This window comes from Clarias gariepinus, chromosome 6 (assembly GCF_024256425.1).
Source record: "Clarias gariepinus isolate MV-2021 ecotype Netherlands chromosome 6, CGAR_prim_01v2, whole genome shotgun sequence".
In the NCBI taxonomy this organism is placed as follows: domain Eukaryota; kingdom Metazoa; phylum Chordata; class Actinopteri; order Siluriformes; family Clariidae; genus Clarias; species Clarias gariepinus.
Genome location: NC_071105.1, coordinates 4,606,100 through 4,624,136, shown reverse-complemented (window position 1 = coordinate 4,624,136; position 18,037 = coordinate 4,606,100). Strand labels below are relative to the sequence as shown.

The following is an 18,037-nucleotide window of genomic DNA, read 5'->3' as shown; positions in this document are numbered from 1 at the left end:
CTCGTGCAGTTACAAGCAGCGTCCACACGGGGGCAGCGGAGTGTTTGATCACGTTTCCTTGTACACTCGTTCACAAATAATTTGAAACACGACCAAAATGGCGACAAGGATTCTACACACTATCTAGGCATTCTAGTCAAAATGCAAGTTAATGTGACACACACACACACACACACTCAAACTAATTCTTTCAAAAAGACTGGTCAAATCCAACCTAAAACCAGAATTCTGCCAGAAGCTTATTGAAGGCTACTTAATGATCGTTTTCTTCTATTATATGTGTGTAGTACCATTACTCCATCCTACTCCACTCCATATTATATGTGTGTAGTACCATCACTCCATCCTAAGAAAAAGGCCAGATCTAAAGAATCATTGAAAACTCAATATTGCAATATGAACTCATTTATTCATTCATTCATCTATACCGCTTGTCTGTACAGGGTCACTGGGGCCTGGTTCCTATCCTAGGAGACTTTGGGCACAAGACGGGTACACCCTGCCAATCCATCGACAGTCACATAAAGATAACATTAAATGAAAAGTGAGTACGTGCAATTACATGATTTTAATTATTGATGTTTCATATGAAATACTGAAGTCAAGTACTGAGGCAAAACTATGTGAGGCACTCTCTACCCCTGTACTCATGCACCTGAGCATTATTAAACACTGGGCCTTTTAAAGATCTATTTACCGAGCAAAAAAGTGTGTTGTAAGTGAGACTAATTAGAAAAAAGTGTTCAGTTTTATAGAGAGCATAAAGATTAAACTTTGGAGGAATGGAAAAAGGGTCATGTGGTCTAATGAGTCCAGATTAACTCTATTTCAGAGCAAAGAGCGTGTCAGGGTAAGAAGGGAAGTGCCCTTCACGACAAAAATAAAAAATAAAAATAAATAAATTAGAGCACCAACCCGGCTGCTCATTTGTGAAAACTGTGAAAGAGCGGTTCTGGGAGAATAAGGAATAATTTTTTACCACAGAATCCTCAATATAATCATATTGCATGACTTGTGCTGGAGAAAACTTTATAAGGTGATTCATACTCTCTTGCCATCAAACCAGATCTCAGACGAAAATGTATGCAACTGAAATAAAAATAAGTGCTGTGATGGTGCAAGGATGTTACAACTATACCATGGTGAGTGCCTGGTGCAATCGAAGCTAAAGGCAGTAAAAACATAATATTGGAGTATGTGACTCTTGTTTAGCAGGTGGTGTATATCTGAAGTGGATATTTATTGTCTTTTAGATCAAGACAATAAAGGTAAACAGTAACAGTAAAGGGTAGTGTAATAAGGAAGCTGTTAACCTTACAATGACTAAAGGCAGAGTTTAAACCCTGGTAGACTTAATCAGGCCACTCAGATTAATTATCGTAATTTTCATAGATCATCTGTGATTGGCTGATGTTGGAATTCTGAGTCTCATAGACAGCCACTGGGTAATTTCTTCCATTTTTCTGAAATTATAAAGCAAACAGTAAGTCGTATAGGTATTAAAAGCATTAAATGTTTGGTCATATTTATGAACAGAGTGAAGCATGTGATTGAGCAGTGTCGCTATCACTTTGTACTCACCTCTGTGGGAACATGGGTAAATGGTTTTTGGCCTACAGTGAGATAAGAACAATAAAAATAAAGATTACTTCACACTTTCTTTAATCTTGAGACAGCTGTAAAAGTAACTGGATGGAGAATTGGACATGAATCAGTTCAAGACAACAGTGCGTTAACAGTGGGTTACAATAAGGGAAATAGAACCGTGTGTGTGTGTGTGTGCGTGCCTTTTAGCTTGCATCTCCTATGCAGAGTCCAAATAAGGAATGAGATTCCGACCAGAAGCACCAGCAGACTCAAAGATACAGTGATCACAGTGACAAATGGAAAAACTGCAAGAGAAATGTATAAGTCATTCAGCCACGTTAAAATTACACGATGGCCAAAAGTATGTGTATACCTGATCAGCATAGCCCTATGTTTTTTGGTTGTTGAAAACACACACACACACACACACGTAATGGCGAAGTGCAGGTCACTGAAGAGCTTTCATGCTGAAGTTTATGAGCATCTTAATTTATTTACAGTATTTACCTGTTCTGGGATTTTAGTTCGTGAATGTCCTACATTTGATACCTTTTTTTTTTTTGCCTTTAGGGCCCCCCAAAATGTGTCTGTTATTGTAGTCACACTCACAACTGATTCACTCTTAATTCTGCTTTGAATTGTGGCTGTTTATAAAACAGTCCAACATGGAATGAGCAGGACATAAATACAGTACATGTCTATGGGAAGATGTACCAGAACATCTGTACTGTAAATGAAAAATGTAGATTTAATTAAAGAATTAAGAACAAATGTTTAACTGTGACAGGCTACAAAGTGCCTTAAGATAAAAATAGGTGTTTATCTAACAACCTTAGCAGCAACCTCTTTTCCCCTCTCGTCTGTTCCAACCACTCAGCATTCAGCATCAGCAGTATACTAATTACTTGTTGTTTGTTTTTCAGAAAGCCTGGAGAACTATTCCTCAAGACATTAAAAATACAATAAATTTTGACTTTTTAAAAGCAAAATATGAAGAAATAAGAGGTGGCCTAAGAGTTTTGCACTGCATGTTTTGCGATCCACTATGCCCTTAGCTTCTTCCAAGCTTGAGAGTCAAAAGAGAGTTTTCTCCCTTTTTACAGCCTACAACAGTGAATTGCATGTGCTTAATTTAAAGCTGTGAGGTGTTTATGTGCCCTAGAGATATTTTTTTTTTAAAAAGAGGTGACCCCTGGGCAGTGCTCAGGCCTTAATCAGGAGGAAGAGGGACCAGGCACATTGCTCCCCATTTTCACCCCTTCTTTCAAATGGCCTTTCCTTCAAACGGGTTGGTCTTTTTTATGTAAAAAAAAAGGGCAAAAGATTTTTGTTGTTGCATACATTCTGTGTCCATACACATTGAAGTCTCATGTAATTGTTTAAAATTTTTACTTAATAATGCATAATAATGTTTAAAATTACAGAACATCAGTATCACATAAACTCACCTTTAACTGTCAGGATGATCCGTTTGAAATAAACCTTGTATCCATGATCAGATGTCCAGTTGACTTCAGCTCCACACCAGTATTCTCCAGAGTCCTGCTCAGTCACATAGTTGAAGCTCACAGTGAAGATCTGTTCACTTCGGTCATCATACAGGGAGATCCTCCCTTCATTTATATATCTCATACTTTCTTTAACTGTTTTATTATAAGAACAAGCTGCAAACTCAGGCCTCTTGCAGAGGAACTTGGGGTTGTTCCTGTAGGATTCTGGGTATTTACAGCTGACAGTCTCATCCTTTCCTACATGGACACTGATGGATGTCTTATTGGACAGAGCTGTACATTAATCATAATACAACAGATGAGTATACAGAACAGTATATGAGACATTGATCACATCACATTTTGACAGAACAAAATGGTAACTGTAGGGAACATAATCCATTCTGTTTTAGTAATATTGCTGACAAAAAATCTAAATTAAATAAAAAGGAACAATGCCTTTTTTAAATAAAGTTATAAACAGTATATGATAATTTTAATCAGAAAAACTTAGATTTCACTGCATTTTAGTTAGAGGTATCAGAGTAAAGGGGCTGAATACAAATACATGGCACACTTTCCAGATGTTGAAAACCATTTATCGTTTTTCTTCCCCTTTACTGCAGTGTACCACTTGGTGTTGGTCTATTAACAAGACCAATAAAGTACATTAAAGTTTGGGGTTGCAACATGACAAAATGTGAAAACGTTTACATGGTAAAAATACTTTTGCAAGGTGTTTTTTACATACAGTATAAACAGAATCACCATATTCTATTAGTTACTCACTTACCTTCTGTAACGTTCAGCTTCACTATAGTGTAGATCTCTGATTCATCAGGCAGATGAACAGCACACGCGTATGTTCCAGTGTCCTCTGTAACCAACTCTCTCATAAACACACTGAAGAATCCTGCACTTTTGTTGTCATGAATTGAGAATCTGTCATCATGTGCCCATTCAGTTTTTGTATTTGTTTTTATTTTATTTGAGCAGTGCTGATCTGTCTCGATCTTACAGAACGATTTGATTTTGTCTTTGTATTCATCCTCATAAGTGCACTTGATGTTGCTTCTTGTCTCTGCATACGCAGTCACTTCTCTAGAGCCTGACACGCCTGTTAAAAGCAAGTTCAAATCATGCTTTTAAATTAAAAATAATAATAATAATAATAATATATTTCCATATAAGGAAGTTCTATTTTGAAATCAGTTATTGGTTTTAGCCATGTTTTCTTTTGGTGTTTTTTATATAAATAATCATATAAACAAATAAAATAACAAAAACATAAATGAACACACATAAACATACATAAACATTTTAATATAAACAAACTAATCTGTGCCACTTGGCTTTTAAATAGTAATAGTATTTTAATCTGTTGATGTTTGTTTGTTTTTAATAGAATTAGGACATCCTATTAATGTTCTAGAACAATAGATGTTAGAACAACTTTTTTGCAATATGTAGACATAAATATAAAAAAAACCCAACATACTGTATTAAAATAAATACATTAACATAAACTTGCCTTATAGTCAGCATTATTGTATTGAGCTCTTAGTATGGAAAACTAGTTGTTAACAATAAGAATTGATCATGTGATTTACTATACAGTAAACAAACACTCACAGAACACTTTATTAGGAGCACTATATTAATATGAGTAGAGCTTCCTATTCAAAATCAATAAAATCACATTCTGTCTCCATTCTGATGGTGGACGAATACATAAGTTTAAATTTAGGTGTTGCTAATACATTTTTGTAAATATGTTTTACATAATTTGATCACTTCTTTTTACTTTCAGTGTAACTAATGCTAATAATACTGAATGTTTAGTAAAATGAGCAGACTCACCTTTCTTCACCTTTAGTTCCACTTGTGAGTAAACACCTTTCGGTGATTGAGCAGCAAATCCACACAGGTACGTCCCATTGTCCTGTATAGTGAGCTCTCTGATCATCACCTTAAACTCTGCTGATTTGGTGTCATCATACAGTGAGAATCTTCCTGAATGAACCCACTTGTTTTTTACTTCTGTCTTTATTTGCCCAGAAGAGACTAGTGTTGAATCCTTACAGAAATATTTCTCATTCTGTATGTATTTTATATCATACTCGCACTTGATAAGGACTCCTCCTCCCAAATATCCTGTTACTGCCTTTGAGGCTCCTCCATCTAACAAAACACCAAACATCCATCTGAGCAAAACCTTCCTTCATGTAACACTGCTGCTGAGAGTGAGGATTATTCTAAAGTGCACTTCTTTACCTGAGATCAGGCAGAGGGTGAAGATGAGGAGGATCTTCATCCTGAGTTCACACTCACACATCTCCACACCAACTCCACTTCAGGAAGATATTATAAGCTCCTGTTCTGTTACACACTCTTACTGTCTCTGTCCCACTGTTTCTTGATCTGTGTCTAAACAAACATTTTAAGCAGTTACTTCAGTCCCTACTGATGTTCTCAGAAGTTCTCAGCAATTCATAAACAGAGAGGAGTCATGATACTTTCAAATAAATTCACTTACAGTTGACTTTGTTTGTATAAGGGCTACACACAAAGTAATGCAAAACTTAAAAGGCATAACTTATTTAATAAAGGACCATCACTGAACCCAAATATTGTCTTCAGTGCTGGTTTGTCCTCAATAATGGAGACTATATGTTGAGTCATACCTTTGTACAGAGGAAGCGTCACTCTGCTCAACCCCTTTAATAAATAAATATATAAACCATCTGCTTAATATCATCACAACAGCTCATTTCAACCGTACACAACTGGTACACAAAACAGACTATCAGTATTTCTAAAGTGGAACTGCTGTGTTCTGACCTGAAACTAGAGAAAGGCTACAATAATGATAATAAATTCCACAATGTAAAAAAAAAGGATCTGCTGCCAACATCCCTGAGAGCTGCTTTGATTGCACATGAAGAACCCAAATCCTAGGAGGTTCTAATGGTATGGCTGATTGGTATATAATCAAAAGGATTCTGACATAACACTGTGGCATTCACTAAACATTCTCTATCCATTAACAATGCTTATTGCTTTATTTGTTAAAACTTGTTTTTCTCAAAACTGCAAAATTGGATTTAATAATAATATAATAATAATAATAATAATAATGCATTTTATTCATGTAGGCGCCTTTCTGGCCGCCTTCCAGATCAAACATGAATAAATTAAACAGTAAAACAAGATAACACTAAGTAATAAGAGAAGATTAAAAACAAAAAATGAAATATAAAGGGACAGTGTCATGATTTAAGAAATTTAAAAACAAATGACAATTCAGAAGGAGGTTTAGAGATTTATGATTTGAGATTTGAATGCAGCCTTACATCATGTAAAATAAGCGTTTCTGAATAAATGGGTCTTCAGTTGAGTTTTGAATTTGTTCTGAGATTTATCTTATTTTGCTGTCAAACTCAATATTATGCTTTGTGTGCTAAATTTGTGGCTGCTTTAATAAATACATAAATACACAATTATATTACTTTTACCTTGAGACATTTTACTTAAAATATTTTACCACCAAATAAATCCTTAAAAACAAGCAAATTTACTTCAATAACAAAATCATCTCCAAATAGAATGGAACAACTTAAAATATCTGGAAGTACAACCAATAATCTTATAATTTAAAAAAAAATGTTGATTCTGCTATTAAACTATCAAAATAGTTCACTGTCTGAAATTATAGAGTTTCTGCTTTACTTATATAAACTCACCAGGAGCGGTCAGGATGTTCCGTGTGAAATAAACCTTGTATCCGTGATCAGATGTCCAGTTCCTCTTTAGCTCCACACCAGTATTCACCAGAGTCTCTAACTCTCGCAGTGAAGATCTGGCTTTCTCTCATGTTACATAATATGAATTTCCCTTCATTTTATTATTTACCACTTCCTGTAACTGTAGCATTATATAAACAAGCAGTTAATTTAAACCTCTTGTAAAGGAACTTAAGCATTCCTGTGGGATTCTGGGTGTTTACAGCCGGCCTCAAATCACTGCTTATGGAATCTGCACATCACAAACCATCAGATTAGTTTAATATACATTTACATTTAGGCATTTTTTCATATATCCTTATGAACCTCCACTATCACGCCACATTCTGACAAATGAGCATGGTGATTCTATATCCAGTAGTGTAAGTGATATAATGGTGATAATGCACTATTTAAGTTAAAAACAGCATATTTATCTGTAACAGAAAATTAAAGAACACAGTCCTCTCTTGAAACATGCCATCACAAACAATCACAAAATGTATCTCCATGTTACCCATGATTAGTTAAACTTACTTACACTCACTGGCCACTTCATTAGGTACACCTGTTTACCTGCATAACACCACAAATATCTAATCAGCCAATCACATGGCAGCAACTCAATGCATTAGGCATGTGACATGAACAAGATGATCTGGTGAAAAACCAAGCATCAGAAACTGGAAGGAAGGGAATTATGTGACTTTGAACATAGCAATGGTTATTGATGCCAGATGTGCTGGTCTGAGAACTTCTTGAACTTCCGAATCTGTAGGGTTTACTGAGAATTAATGATCTGAAAAACAGGGCAAAAAGGGAGGCAGTTCTCTGTTCTTCCTGAATCATTGCCATGAAGAATTAGGGCAGCCCCCAAAGACAAAAGAGGGTCCAGCCCAGTACTAGCAAGTTGTATGCAATACTTGCAAGGCATTGTGTTTTTTTAGCTTGTCTGTCCATTTATATAAAATTCTTATAGTTAGTGCTATATCGCAAGAACTCGAGTGTGGTTCGCAAGAACTTGAGTGTGGTAGTAATTTATAGGATTACTAATAGTTTTTCCCTTTAATAGCTTTGTTCCTGTCTAAAACACACATTTAAACTATTATGAACGGGATATGTTAAAGTGAGTTTTGATGAGTTTGACACGATATATATATTCATGTTAGAGGCAACATGCGGTCATATTATATCATATAAACGAGTGGGTTCTGTAGGCATAGTACAAAGGACAAGGTGACACACACACGACTAAACATATCTAAGCGCATTTCTTTACCATGACAATGAGAAGGATCTTCTCCCTGAATTCACTTACACATTTCCACGCCAACCCCACTTAAAGGTCTCATATTATATTACCTTTCAAACAGGCTTGCATAAGACTTCTCCCTAAAATGAGTGTGATGCTGAAAACTCCGATGTAATCTGGCTGCTTGATGTTCTTTCTTTCACTCCTTTTCTGTAGCTTTAAAAGAACTGCCCATGATTACCCATTGTTGAAGTGCATTTTACCGTGAATTATAATGCAGGGACCAGAAACTTCCATGTTTAAGAGAGTCTCAAGCAATTCCTACCTGTTTACAGGTTTCACACAGACCTTCACATTTATTCTAATAAACAAAATAAGAGGGAAAATACAAGGGATGTTCAAGGCAAATTAAAGTAAACTCCATTTACTTACACTTGTACATTAATGCACTTATCTCAGTGTTTCACTCGTGGTTGGACACCGTCTAGGTAGAGAGTTTTAATGTTCTGAGCCATGATTGGACTGTCTGCTTCGCGATGCTGGCCTCACAGGAACTCCTTTAATGGCCTAAACAGGTGGGATGTGGCATTAATTTTAAGACTTCCTTTCTATAATGTGCAAGTCTTGCTTTGTCCTCCAAAATTATCAAGACACCTACGGTGATGACGAAAAGGGCCACATCTTTGTACCTTGATGGTGTCCAAGCACTAATGAATGGCTGGAATAAGTGCATTAATGTTACAGGGAATTATATAAAGGAAATCTTCTGTCTTTCGGCTGTTCCCTTTCAGGGGTCGCCACAGCGAATCATCTGCCTCCATCTAACTCTATCCTCTGCCTCCTCTTCTCTCACACCAACTAACTTCATGTCCTCTCATTCATGTACAACTCATTCTTGATCCTATCCATCCTTGTCACCTCCAAGGAGAACCTCAACATCTTCAACTCTGCCTCCTGTCTTTTCTTCAGTGCCACTGTCTCTAAGCTGTAGAGCATCACTGGTCTCACCACTGTCCTGTACACCTTTACTTTCATTTTTGCTGATATTCCTTTATTGCACAACACACCTGAAACTTTTCTCACCCATTCCAACCGGCCTGTACCCACCTCTTCACCTCCTTTCCACACTCTCTGTTGCTCTGGACCGTTGACCCTAAGTACTTAAAGTCCTGCACCTTTACCTCTGCTCCATGTATCCTCACAGTTCCTCTGGGGTTCCTCTCATTCACACACATGTATTCCATCTTACTGCGGCTAACCTTCATTCCTCTGCTTTCCAGAGCATACATCCACCTACCAAAATTTTCCTCCACCTGTTCCCTGCTCTCGCTACAAAGCACAATGTCATCTGCAAACATCATAGTCCATGGAGACTCCTGTCTTACCTCATCTGTCAACCTGTCCATCACCAGAGCAAACAAAAAGGGGCTTTGAGCCAATCCTTGATGCAGACCCACCTCCACCTTGAACTCTTCTGTCACACCTACAGCACATCTCACCACTGTCTTACAGCTCTCATACATGTCCTGCACCACTCTAACATACTTGTCTGACACTCCAGACTTCCTCATACAACACCACAGCTCCTCTCTCTGCACCCTGTCGTACGCATCCTCTAAATCTACAAAGACACAATGCAACTCTTTATTACCTTCTCTGTCCTTCTCCACCAGCATCCTTAAAGTGAATACTGCATATGATGTACTCTTTCTAGGCATGAAACCATATTGCTGCTAACAAATGCTGACCTCTGCCCTACTGTAGCTTCCACTACTCTTCCCCACAGCTTCATTGTTTAGCTTCAAAAAGTTAAAGCTTCATTAGCTTTATGCCTCTGTAATTGCCACAGCTCTGCACATCTTCCTTGTTCTTAAAAATCAGCACCAATACACTTCTCCTCCATTCTTCTGGAATCCTCTCACTCTCCAAGATCTTGTTAAACAAACTAGTTAGAAACTCTACTGCCACCTCTCCTAAGCACTTCAGCATACAAGTCCTCATATGCTCTTTGTTTGGCCTTTTCCACCTCTACCTTCACCTTACTCTGCATCTCCCTGTACTCCTGTCTACTCTCTTCAGTCCTCTCACAGTCCCACTTCTTCTTAGCTAGCCTCTTTCCCTGTACACACTCCTGGACTTCCTTGTTCCACCAACAAGTCTCCTTGTCCACTTTCCCCTTACCTGATGATACACCAAGTACCCTCCTACCTGTCACCCTGATCACATTGGCTGTAGTTGTCCAGTCAACTGAAAGCACCGCCTGACCACCCATACCCTGTCTCAACTCCTCCCTGAAGACTACACAACATTCTTCCTTTCTCAGCTTCCACCACTTTGTCCTCTGCTCTGTCCATTGTCCTCACCACCAGGGTTATTTTACACACCACCATCCGTCTGGCTACACTCTCCCCTACCAACACTTTGCAGTCACTGATCTCTTTCAGATTACAACGTCGACACAAGATGTAGTCCACCTGAGTGCTTCTGCCTCCACTCTTATATGTCACCCTATGTTCCTGCCTCTTCTGGAAGAAAGTATTTACTACTTCCATTTCCTTCTCTTTTGCAAAGTCCACCACCATCTGTCCTTCTACATTCCTGTCCTGAAGACCAAACCTGCCCATCACATTTTCATCACCTCTGTTCCCTTCCCCAACATGTCCATTAAAGTCTGCACCAATCACCACTCTTGCACCTCTAGGGATGCTCTGCATCACTTCATCTAACTCACTCCAGAATGTCTCCTTCTCTTCTAACTCACATCCTACCTCTGGGGCATAACCACTAACAACATTTAACATCACCCCTTCAATTTCCAGCTTCAGACTCATCACCCTATCTGATACTCTCTTCACCTCTAGAACATTCCTAACAAACTCCTCTTTCAGAATAACTCCTACTCCATTTCTTTTTCTATCCACACCATGGTAAAACAATTTGAACCCTGATCCTAAGCTTCTAGCCTTGCTACCTTTCCACCTGGTCTCCTGGACGCACAGTATATTCCCGGATGATTTGGAACACGTCCAAAATGGCGACAAGAATTCTGCACACTATCTAGGCGTTTTACTTCAAATACAAGTATGCAGACTAATAAAAACCAGTGGACTCACCTAGGAAATGGCAACTGCACGTTTTTTTTTTCACAGTGTATAAAAGTTTAAGAAAACACAAAGAAATCTGAAAAAAACGGATTACATTTTTACATTTCATTGTCATTATTATCATTTCCTATCAGAAATGTAACTTTTATAGAACTTTTTATATAGTTTTGTGAAAAGCTCACAACACAAGCTTTCAAACAGCCACACAACACATGATGTCTTTTATACACTTTTTGGACCTTAAGTTTAAGGATCAGGATGACGGCTGGCTCTTAGTGTGCTGGTTTCCAGTTATAAAACAAACATCTGACACCATTAAACAACAGTCTTTAAAAATAATAATAATAATAATAATAATAATAATAATAATATAATAAGACCTTTGGAAACAGCCTAAAACCATGCAAGGCCATGGATGTTCTCAGGTTTGCAAATGAGCAGCAGGTTTCAGGGTCTGTAATATGCTTTTTGTAGCAGTTCTTGTTCACATGTCCTGACTTAAGAAGTGTTAGACTCTCTATCGAGATACTAGGCTGCTAAACAAATGTTAATGGATTGGAAAGTGCTCAGGGTGGAAGATGAGTTATTCTTGCAGGCTTTTGGATGAAGAGCAGTACAGTGTAATGGAGCGTTGCAGATTCTGGGGGTCTGAATCCAGTTGGTCGGCTTCATCTTTAGGATTCTCTTGCACTGCTTCTAACTCGAAGATGATGGGGCTCATAATCTCATAGATAGGCTCACATTCACTTTCATTACCTCTATTAGTCTGGAACTGTATGGGGGAAACATTTTAGAAGTGTAAACGTCTAGAAACGTTTTGTCAAATGAATTAAAAGCACAAATCGTGTGAATAAGTACTGCTGTCAGGGTGGACTCACCTGTCTGGAACGCTGTGTCACTAAAATGAGATGAGGAAAATAAAGAGAACATGTGTTACAGACAGTGTTGGGGGACGTTACTTTTACAAAACTAGTGTCTTCAAAAAGTAATCAGTTATATTACAGCGTTACTTTCTGATAAAAGTACTTTTCCATCGCAGAAAATAAAAAAACTTCTTCATGATTCCCCATGCATGTTGTTTTAGTCAGGACCTTTAGAATTATTCTACCATCATCACTCAACGAAGTTTGGCCCATAATTTGTTAACTACTAATACCCCCATCTCATCTACGCGGTTTCGCGCGGTGGCCGTAAGTGCGGTTCATCATGATTCACCACTGTGATCATGTTTCCATCTTTCTGCGCGTCGGTCCTCACATAGTCAAAGCGCATAGGTGAGATAACAGCAGGAATAACAGAGGGGGGCGGGGCTTGTAGGACGACCTTCACACACAAACACACTTACCAATGGATTGGGAATGACTGCTGTCTGGCTCATGAATTACATGAATTGTCTGAATAATGGATTACAATTTTGAAAAAATTACTAAATAACTGATTACTTAAATTGCAGACCTAATGCGCTAGATTACTCATTACATTAAAAAAGTAATCCAAGTACTCTAACGCGTTACTTTGTAATGTGTTACACCCAACACTGGTTACAGACATTACATATATTACTGAAACTCTTCTGATATGAGAAATGATGTAATCTGACCACTAAAATATTTTGAAATTTTTATTATTATGCTCTGCAGCTTTGTGTTTCTTTTTTCTGTGTCCTAGTGTCTATGTCCCATTTAATTCAACGCAATGCAATTAAATTCAACAAAAAAAAAAAACAGTGAAAAGGACATCTTAACTTATTCTCATTTCAGATCGAGATGCAGTTTGAGTTCATATGGAGCAGTCAAGGCTGGTGAAAAATGCAGTAAAGGAGTCTGTGCCACATTAACTCAACACAAGTACTTAAAAAAATCTAAGAAGGAAAAATTAAATTAATGTTTAATGCTCTAACACTGCAGAGATCTTGTGTGTTTATTTCAGATTGCATAAATAAAAGAAAGTTTTTTTAAGAAAAAAAATTATCTTTATCTGATTTACTTTTTCCATTTCTCATCTGTAATTCACTTTCCGATTACCGAAGAGGGAGTTTATTTGTGTGACCATGAAAGAAGTGCAACTTAGTGTAAACAAGGCGTAAGATACTCAACCTTACAGAATGTGATTTCTCTGTATAAATAAGTTAGACAGAGAGTTCTGCTGTACAGAGAGACAGACAGACATGTATGTGGGCTTCAACCTCAAATAATAATAATGATAATAATAATAATAATATCACTGATTACATTTTAGTTTTAATCTTTTAACTGTTTCTACAAACAGAAACAAAAAAATAGGTCTTAGAAAAATTAAAAGCTGTGTCGTAGCCATTTTCTTCTCCTGCAGTTACGAGCAGCGTTTACGTTCACTTGTTTAAGGGTTCCCAAATGATTTAAAACAAGTCCAAAATGGAGGCAGGGGTGCTATACACTATAGGCATCTAAAAGAGTAAACCAGCCATACCCGCTGCTGCAGAAGCATTACAATGTGTTTATGAAAGCCAGCTCATAATACAAAATATGAAGTAAACATCAGCCAGTACACACTCCAGTACAGCTCATTCAATTCTATGAGAAACATCTCTCGTTAAAATAAATCTATTTTTAATCTAATCTAGTTGATAAACAATGATTTCTGTGTAAACTATAGCAAAAACACTTTTACTTAAATTTGATAAAGCATGATCACAATGTAACTCAACCTTGAATACAAAGCAATATTGCACTCCTATTCATTACTAGAAGTAATGTGTACTAGAAAGTACACATACCTGTATTCGTACATATGTACAATTGCAAGGTGAGAACAGTGTATTTTTATATCTGTTTTATTATTATTTATTTTATTTTTTTTATTATTATACTCATGTAAATAAGTAAACAAATGACAGTGTGAGCACTCCTCATCTTCCATTTCTTCATACAGTTTTATATAAAAAAAAGAGGTCAGATTTGAAAAAGATATTTGCAGGGAATATATGTGATTCTCCTCTAAGTATCTGTAAAGAAAGATGTCCCCACAGTCCTCAGTTGCTCCACAAAAGAATGTCCATATTTTGTACCTAATTCAATACAATTAATCGTGACTAATCACATGAAGAACAAGTGGGAAAAGTCATGTTATATGTTTGGGTTCTTGCGCAGAAGCAACAACTCACGTGGACACCGAAAGTAGCGGGTATGTCCGGTCTATCCTTTTAGATATCTATGCCATCCACAATCTAGGCTTTCTACTTAAAACACACAAGTATGCAGACTTGTACGAGTACACTCACCTAAGGAAATGCCAAATGAATTTAATAGACTCTTACCAAAATTGCACACTTATTAATATAGTGATATTTTTGCACAGTGTTATACTAGTGTAACTATTGCATTCAAGTTATAATTGGAAATGAAGCAGTTAACAGTATTGTAATCAAATCTTAAAAAGAAAATGTTATATTTTGAATAAAATGTGCCTGTTTTTATCAACACCTTTCATTGGACTTCCTGAAACCTTATACAGTGAGAGTCTGACAGAACTATCTGAGCGATTTTCAATCTGACTGAAATCTCTCAGTCAGAAATGGACAAGCCTTGATGCTGTTAATCCTTGATACCATATTCAGAGAGGCAGGCAGGAGATTGTTAATTTGATTTAACATTCATGTAAATGTTCATGAGCGAGCTCTTAACACTCAGACAAGGAGATTTGGGGAGGCGCAGGGCCATGTGCGAGTGAAATGCCAATCATATCACATACACTTTAACACTATCTAGCAGTCCAGTCTAGCAGAAAAACAGTATTGAGCAGTGCACTGCATCCAGACCATTTTTGAACCTGTTCCATCCGAGAGCATAAGGGCTCTAGCCTTAAGGAATCGCTTTCTGAACTACTTTAATGCATTGCTTGCTGGTCAATAAGGTCAAAGCCACAGTAGCAGGTCTTCTGGTTGTAGGTCCCATATCTAATCACGATGCCTTTAGAAAACAGGAGCTGACCACAGCTTTATAGAAAATCTACATTATCTAAAATCTACATGTGGTCCAAAGAAGAGGAAACAGGGAAGTGGGAAACAGAGCCACAAGTTAGTAATTTGTGTGTGTGTGTGTGTGTGTGTGTGTGTGTGTGTGTGTGTGTGTGTGTGTGTGTGTATACCTTGCAGCTTGCGTCTCATTTGGAGAGTTACAATGAAAAATGAGATTAGGAGCATCAGCACACTGACACACACGATGATCACAGTGGTATATACTGGTGGTGAATACTCTGAAAGAAAAATAATGCAAGAAATAACATAAAACAAGCACAATATAGGATTAAACAAGGCCACAATAAATTGAAGACCCTTCATTCAGAACCTAATTAGAGAACTTAAATCCTGGGTATCCAAAAATGTCAACTACAGTATGCTCAGAATTATAAAATGTAGTCACTGACTAAAGAACTATTGTAGCAGTTTGTGACTACATTTTACAATTCTGAGCAAGGTTGATGTTTTTTATACCTAGGATTATAAAAAAAAAAACTATTTAAAAAAACTACAGTATGAAACCTATGTAAAAAAAACTTTGAAGTTTTTAAACCACTTATCAATCCCTACAATGGACCTTCAAAGGTGGTTGGTGATTTTTCATAAAGGACAATGGAGTCCAAAACTATGCAAACTCTCTTCTTTATTGTTTCTGTGGATGGATTTAACACATTACTACTGGTGTGCTTGTAAAAACCTCTTATACAAGTGGAGGAAATCCTCTTAAATGGTTACAACTTGCTATATATTGCTAAATAGTCAGTTATATTTTATAAGTAAATCATGAAAGTTCAGCCTGAGTTTGGTATGGTTCATAGTGAAGTGCTAGTTGATTGGTAAAAAAAAAAAAAAAACATCTTAATTAAGTCAATCCAAAGTTAAGTCAATTCATAGATGATGTAAAAAAAAAATTGATGTCACAGTTCTAAGCAATTATGGTTTCATATAACCTGTGTCCAGTATATACCAGTGTATTGCAGTGCTCATACAAACTCACCAGTAACTGTCAGGCTGATCTTTGTGAAATAAACCTTGTATCCATGATTAGATGTCCAGCTGACTTCAGCTCCACACCAGTATTCACCAGAGTCTCGCTTAGTCACATTTTTGAATCTCACATGAAAGATTTGTTTTTCTCGGTCATCATACAGGGAGAAATTTCTGGTATTTACATATTTTCTATTTTCTTTAACTGTTACATTATAAGAACAAGCAGCAATCCTAGGCTTCTTGCAGAGAAACTTGGCGTCACTCCTGTGGGATTCTGGGTATTTACAGCTAACATTCAGATCTTCTCCTACATAGATGCTCTTTTTAATGGGCTTCTGGTTGGGCAGGTCTGTACATCACAAGCAATTACGTCAGTTTATATTTGATACATTCATTACATCACAATACAAGACAGTAGCATGGTAACTGTGTGAATATAATACATTCTGTTCTAGTGTTAAATTCATGGAGCAAAGACAAATAAAGACCACACCCTATCTACCACATCATCCTATAACAAAGCTAATATGAAATGCATCAGTATGTTTCTCTGGTTAGCGAAAGTTTAACATGTATATGTTCAGGTATAAAGTTCAGTGTCACATGCTTGTGTATTAGTTACTCACCTTTTGTAACATTCAGCTTCACTACTGTGAGGATCTCTATTTCATCAGACACAGCAACAGCACACGCGTATGTTCCAGTGTCGTTCACAGTCAACTCTCTGATAAACACACTGAAGAATTCTGCACTTCTGTTGTCATGAATTGAGAATCTGCCATCATGTGCCCATTCACTCTTTTGTTTTGTTCTCACGTGATTGACATGCCACTGATCTGTGTCGATCTTATAGAAAGATTTGAACTTTTTATTATAGCACTTCTTATATTTACACTTGATGTTGCTTCTTGTTCCAGCATACGCAGTCACTTCTCTAGAGACCGACACTTCTGTTAAAAACAATTGACAAATGTGCTAATTATGTCCTTTATGTCATTTATGAATGTTTTAGTAAAGATGTATGTAAATGCTTATGAAAAGCAGCCAAGCGTAACACTGTTGCTGGATTGATTAAGGTTTTGGAAATCTATTTTAAAAAATAGATTTTTTTTGTATTTTAATTCAAAAACTTGACACTCGCATACTGTATATTCTAGAATAATGTTCTAAAACGTGATTTATATATATATATATATATATATATATATATATATATATATATATATATATTAGTGCTGTCAATCGATTAAAAAAAATTAACTAATTAATCGCACAATTTTTTGCAATTAATCGCGATTAATCACAATTAAAAGACTGAAACTTTTTGGATATGTAAATGTAAATAATTAATGTAAACTCAAGACAATGAAACTATTTAAATTCAAATATGATTGTTTATTGGAATTTTTGTTTAACTTGTAACACAGATTTTCTCATGTAAACAACATACCTGCAATAAACCATCAATATTCTCCAAATTAACTGTTGGCTTGAAAGCCATATTTATTACAGAAATAAAAACACAGGTATGTGCCATTTGTGTCATTTGAATTTCAAAACAATCAATGCAATTTACATTGGCGAGGCCCTGTAGAGATTGTTTCGGTGGGGTGTTTTGCTTTTAAGTGATATGTCAAAGACGAATTACTTCTCTGGTATTTAAATTCGGCTTTGCAAAATGTACAGATTACTTTTGTTTTATCCACAGGACCATCGGGCAGAGTTTTATACTGAAACTTTCCATCTAAAAGTCCTTCCTTGGTCTTATCCATACTACTTTGCACGTTGAACACATGTCGGCCACAACAGAAAATAAAAAAAACTGCAACCGCGTT

General features: G+C 36.6%; 1 protein-coding gene across 1 annotated transcript in view; it reads right to left on the bottom strand.

Moving 5' to 3' along the window:
- Positions 1-1,370: 1,370 nt before the first annotated feature.
- Positions 1,371-18,037, bottom strand: part of LOC128526375 (polymeric immunoglobulin receptor-like) — a 37,395-nt gene continuing 20,728 nt past the window's right edge. Inside the window, exons 4-9 of the mRNA XM_053498172.1 lie at positions 4,938-5,258; positions 3,871-4,194; positions 3,036-3,371; positions 1,788-1,892; positions 1,582-1,613; positions 1,371-1,463 (exon numbers count right to left, since the gene is read on the bottom strand). Of these exons, the coding sequence (XP_053354147.1) occupies positions 1,371-1,463; positions 1,582-1,613; positions 1,788-1,892; positions 3,036-3,371; positions 3,871-4,194; positions 4,938-5,258 (1,211 nt within the window). The remainder of the gene's footprint in view (positions 1,464-1,581; positions 1,614-1,787; positions 1,893-3,035; positions 3,372-3,870; positions 4,195-4,937; positions 5,259-18,037) is intronic.